The sequence below is a fragment of the Alosa pseudoharengus genome, unplaced genomic scaffold, assembly GCF_046254945.1.
Source record: "Alosa pseudoharengus isolate Yale_2024_CS ecotype anadromous, Long Island Sound unplaced genomic scaffold, YU_APseudo_1.1 YU_APseudo_1.1_scf_12, whole genome shotgun sequence".
Lineage (NCBI taxonomy): Eukaryota > Metazoa > Chordata > Actinopteri > Clupeiformes > Clupeidae > Alosa > Alosa pseudoharengus.
The window spans coordinates 33,476,832-33,482,831 of NW_027468587.1; the positions used below are offsets into that span (position 1 = coordinate 33,476,832).

The 6,000-nt window shown below is 43.9% G+C and overlaps 1 protein-coding gene across 1 annotated transcript in view; it reads right to left on the bottom strand.

Moving 5' to 3' along the window:
* LOC143119431 (sodium bicarbonate cotransporter 3-like) overlaps positions 1 to 6,000 on the bottom strand; it is a 61,218-nt gene that overhangs the window by 23,366 nt on the left and 31,852 nt on the right. The window contains exon 12 of the mRNA XM_076280933.1: positions 2,791 to 2,894. Coding sequence (XP_076137048.1) covers positions 2,791 to 2,894 — 104 coding nt within the window. The remainder of the gene's footprint in view (positions 1 to 2,790; positions 2,895 to 6,000) is intronic.

Genomic DNA, 6,000 nt, shown 5'->3' on the forward strand with positions numbered 1-6,000 from the left:
CGATAAGATACATTTTGACAGAACAACAGACCTCGTAAAAGTAGTACCTAAAATTAGTGTGATAAATGGCCATCACGTAGCCTAAAGCATATAGCACTAGCATATGACAACAGCAAATAGCTAACGTTTACGTTAGCCTAACTTACTTATCGTTGACGTTGACCCGACACGTTTATAAGTTAGACCTTAGACTGATAAGGACGTCCATCAAAATTCCGTGTGTATCCTGTGTATCCTGTGTATCTTTCGTGCTGCTATCCTGTTGCCTTTTCCCTGTTGTTCCGGCAACAAGGTTTTTACGCGATATTTGCCACATCCCAGAGAGTTGTTGTTTGGTGGGTCAGGTGACGAGCCGTCGAATCACAGCACAGCACCCAGAATGCATTGCAACACACCGTCTAGAAGGGACTCAGCGTTAGGTCGGCTTTAAATAGCACACAGAACCTGTAGTAATATAACGTTGTCTGTAAGCTCCACAGATCGTGGCAAGACAATTGAATTGATTGTGGACTTCTTGCTGGGCAACGATGAGTAACTTGATTAGTAATGCTGCGTGGATATGTATGATATCTGTATGAAAGTGTGTTTCTCAATGTAATAATCTATACAACTGTACACATGACTAAGTTCAAATGGAGCTAGCTGGGTATAGGACTGGGCTGAATGGATTGGTGAAATACTTTATTTATTTATTTTTTTAATGACCTATATGAACATGGTTTGGCTTTAAAAAAAAGAGGAGACAGCGCTTCGCGCTGTCTCCTCTTTTTTTACATGACCTTTACACTTAGTGCTGGCAAGGCATTGAACTGGGCTGAATGGATTTGGAAAATATATATATATTTTTTTTAATGACCTGTATCAACATGGTTTGGCTTTAAAAAAAAGATGAGACAGCGCTTCGCGCTGTCTCATCTTTTTTTACATTACCTTTACACTTAGTGCTGGCAAGGCATTGAACTGGGTTTCATTCAAGGATTCCAACGGTACCTCATTCATGAAAATCGGACATACTGGTCAAAAGTTACATGCACACACCTTCATATACACAGACAGCCCAGCCCAGCCCATCAGAGCTCTGCCAGGTGGCTTAGAACTCTTCCAGGTGCAAGTTTAAGCAATTAGTGCTGTGATGTCACAATCGAAATTTGAATTCTGAACATTCCGCCATTCATTTCAATGGGCCCAAAAAACGCAGAAAAACGGGAATACCGCGAAAACGACAAGGGCCAGCGACACGAAATCAACAAGCAAGTTACACCGGTTCGGGCCTGAATTTTTGGAGTTCGAACCGCATCGATAGCTCAAACGGTCTAGGAGCAGTAGTTCGGCCAAAAAGTGGGTGAATAGGAAGATATAATAATAATAAGAAAACTTAAGAAGAACAATAGTGGGCTTGCTCCGCAAGCCCACAGCATGGCAAAGCCATGCTGTGGTCTTGCTGGATCAAACCCACTAATAAATCAATCTCTAATTCTTATACCACCACCACCCCACTTCAGTGCTCCTGACAATCATTTTCCTGTTGCCTTTTATGGCTTATGCAGATTACACAATTTTTTTGTCTTCCACGATGGTCTTTTGAGATTGACCATGTCAGACTAGGCGATCAGAGAACCACAAATTCTTGCTGCCTATTGGTCGGAAGATTGGCCACATTATAAGATCATGTAGCCTATCTATTGTAGCCTCCTCATCGTGCGTCGTCATAGTGTCAGTGTCAACACGGGAGTCGTAAGAGATTCCCCAAAAATTGCTAGTCTTTTGGTCGTGGAACATCGCAGACAATAACTCGCTGGTTGTTGAATAGGTCACATTACAAGACACGTTCCTCCTTCGGTGTTGTTCCCGACTTTTCATATTCGGTCACCACACTGGAAATTTGTCGGCTACGACAAAATCGTGGCAAAATTGAGCTGAAATTGTGTAAAACTGTCATTACAAAAACACCTGTGGAGTCGTCACACTGCACCCTCTCATAATGTTTATCCCAAGACCCCGTATCTGCCTCTATCTGCCCCCCTCCCCTCTCCCCCGCTCTCTCCCCTGCTATCTGCCCCCCTCCCCCCTCCCCTCTCCCCCGCTCTCTCCCCTGCTATCTGCCCCCCTCCCCTCTCCCCTGCTCTCTCCCCTGCTCTCCAGATGTGCAGGGCCCAGCGCATCTGCTCCTCTCCTCCTTAAACCCCCTTAAATGGCCTGCTTCTCAGGCACAATGGGCTTTCATGCGGATTTTAAGCTCACATCAAAGTGTGCCTGCTCCGGCTAAATATACCTCCTTAATTTAACACAAGGGGACATGAAAGCCTTTTTAAAAATTTGCGCCATTACAGAAACCAAGGACCACACCGCCCCAAAACACACCACCTCACCAAACCCCCACCCCCCCCAAATCTCTAATGCTGCTTTAATAAGGGGCCTCTCATGTCTGCAGCAGCTCTCCTTCATCAAAAGAGACTTAGAGGAAATCCACAATCTGCTGCACACACACACACACAGACACACAGACACACACACACGCACTCAGCACTTCGCATCTTGTACAATAATAGGGTTAGATGAGTTCAGCCTGCGTGGATGTGACACACTCCAAACTATGAGTGTGATTCTGTGGGAATTCTGTGGAAAGTGTCTACTTGTCTGTCCGTCTGCCTTTTTCCTTGTGTGTGTGTGTGTGTGTGTGTGTGTGTGTGTGTGTGTGTGTGTGTGTGTGTGTGTGTGTGTGTGTGTGTGTGTGTGTGTGTGTGTGTGTGTGTGTGTGTGTGCGCGCGCGCGCACACGTTCATCCCTTACCTCCCCGTTCTCTGGAGCTCCGGTCCAGCCTCGTGTTCCTCCTCTTTGACAGTGTCCGACGTGTGAGCGGAGCCGTTGGGCATGGAGGGCATCTTCCTCTTCTCCTGTGGGCAGCACAGGAGGGCACAGTCAGGTGGGCAAACACGCCAGATGGTTTTGGCACTTCCAGTTTGGCTCTGCCTGCTGTAGGCTTGATGTGTCTACACTCAAGCTAAATTAAATTATCCTAACTCTGTCTTCGGCTCTGGTGCCCTGTTTTCCTTAAAGTTTCCTGGATCATCATCATTAAAAGGCAGAGTCTGCATCAGATCACATTTTCTGCTTCAATCAAAGCTGTGATTAGGGCCATGCTACATGAGCTTCCTATTCAATTGTTTTTTTTATTATACTCCACTTACAGGTGGGTCTCAAACAATAACAATATCGTGAAAAAGTTCATTTCCCCCCCTAATTTATTTAAAAAATGGAATCATATTCTATATTCATTACATATAGAGCGAAATATTTCAAGCCATTTTTTTTGTTTTAGTGTCAATGATTATGGCTTACAGCTCATGAAAATCAAAAATCTATTTCTCAAAATATTAAAATAAAGATGCTATAATACAGAAATGTTGGTTTCCCGAGCCTTAAATCTCTTAGTCTGGTTCAGTAAACACAACCACAATCATGGGAAAGACTGCTGACTTAATAGTTGTCCAGACGACACTCATTGACACCCTTCACGAGGCAAAGGTGGTCATTGCTGATAGGGCAGTCTGTTGTGTGCTGTATCAAAGCATTTTCATGGAAACTTGTAGGAAAAGGTGTACAGGAAAAAAGGATGACCGCAACCTTAAGAGAATTGTCAAGCAAAGCCGATTCAAGAACTTGGGGGAACTTCAGAAGGAGTGGACTGAGGCTGGAGTCTGCTTCAAGAGCCACCACGCACAGACGTGAAATGGGCTACAAGGGCCACATTCCTATTGTCAAGCCACTCCTGAATCAGAGACCAGGTTAGAGCGTCTTACCTGGGCTAAAAAGAGACAGAACTGGACCGTTGCTCAGTGGTCCAAACTCCTCTTTTCACCTAAAAACAGAATTTGCATTTCATTTGGATATCAGGGTCTAATCAATGTCCCAAGAGTCTGGAGGAAGAGTGAAGAGGCACAGAATCCAAGTTGCTTCAAGTTCAGTTTGATGTCTCCACAGTCAGTGATGATTTGGGGTGCCATGTCATCTGCTGGTGTTGGTCCACTGTGTTTTATCAAGTCCAGAGTCCACACAACGCAGCCTTCTACCAGGATATTTTAGAGCACTTCATGCTTCCATCTGCTGACAAGCTTTATGGAGATGCCACAGTGTCAAAACTGCTAGTAACTGGTTTGCTTACAATGGTATTACTGTGCTTAATTGGCCAGACAACTCATCTGACCTGAACCCCATAGAGAATCTATGATTTATTGTCAAGAGGAAAATGAGAGGCACCAGAACCAACAATACAGACGACCTTAAGGCCGCTATCAAAGCAACCTGGACTTCCATCAGCTCCATACCAACACCTCAGCAGTGCCACAGGCTGATTGCCTCCATACCATGCCACATTGATGCAGTAATTTGTGCAAAAGCAGCCCGACCAAGTATTGAATGTATAAATTAACTATTTTAGATTAGTCAGATTAAGTTAATTTATTTTCAAAAGGTCAACATTTCTGTATTATGACCTCTTTATTTTAATATTTTGAGATACTGATTTTTGGTTTTCATGAGCCGTAAGCCCTAATCATCAAAAATAAATTATTTCCACGATATTCTAATTTTTTTGAGACCCACCTGTATATGTATGTCGTTAATATTCACATATGATTACGCTTACCCCATGCTAACCCAGTACATCTTCTAATGACACAGAGGACCTTGTATGCAATGAAGGTAGAGTCCGCATTTCATTTTGGTCAAAATGAGAGAATTGCTCCTCACTGTCTTCTAGCAGTCTGTTCAGTGTGTTAGGAGCTTATCAACAGTATTTTTCCACAATTGTGGACTGCTAACCTTAAAGGAGAATTCCGGTGTGATATTGACCTAAAGTGTATTGAAACATGATACCGAGTGTGAACGTATGTCTCATAGCCCATCTCGGCTTGTCCCCTGCACTCCAAAATCTGGCGCTAGTTAGCCGATGCTACCAACAGCTTTTTCAATTGTGGTGCTTCGGCATCGGGCTAGCCATGCAAATAAATCACTGTTTTACACCATTTACGAGGCTCAATGTATCTCCACACTTCATTGGTAGACTTCCGAGGGCCCTGACATTTAAAACGAGACATTGAGAACTTTGAAAAAGCACTGGTAGTTTACTTACAAGATGATTTATACAGACAGTATCTTCACGAAGTTTAGCGTTTGCAGCCATCTTGAATTTAGTCACGATAAGTCGAGCGACGAGTAAGAATGAACAGGTATGATAAGGGATCAGATTCCAAAAATAATTCAGTGGAAATGCATGGATTCCAGTTTCTTCCAGTAGCAGCAACTGGAATCCATGCATTTCCACTGGAGTGCAGGGGACAAGCCGAGATGGGCTATGAGACATACGTTCACACTCGGTATCATGTTTCAATACACTTTAGGTCAATATCACACCGGAATTCTCCTTTAAACAAACTGGCAATTACAATCTGTTTCTGCAACTCTTTAGCCTAGAAATCTAGACGCACCCTAGCGGCAGCAAATTACATTTGCTGCCAGGGCTAGTCTAGCAACTCACCGTTGGCTTGTGAGCTGGAAAAATCAAACTTATATCAGGCCAATCAAATCGTGTATAGAGACGTTAGGCGGGCTTAACATAATGATTGATAGCAGAGTTGCAACGGTTTGGCGGGAATTCCCTGCTACTTGAAAACAAAGAAGATGGATGTTGCTGTTGGCGAGCAGCGTGACACGAGTTAAGCTTTTTTTAAGTTGGCAAAAGTTTGAACTAGCCAACTAGCTCCGCTGGTGGGAAAACGCATGGGACTCATAGAGCTGTCCTATTGCGTGCAGAGGGAATTTGAAAGACTACCAATTATCCCGCCCCTCCGACTGAGCACTGCCAACGGTGAGTGCCCAGACCCTACATTTTAATGTGGGTCTGGCTCGTCAGGCTAACAACTCCTCTCTGTGAGATACTTGGGTTTAATAACTTCTACAGGTTATGAAATGATTGATGATAATCAAATGATGTCCTTCAGC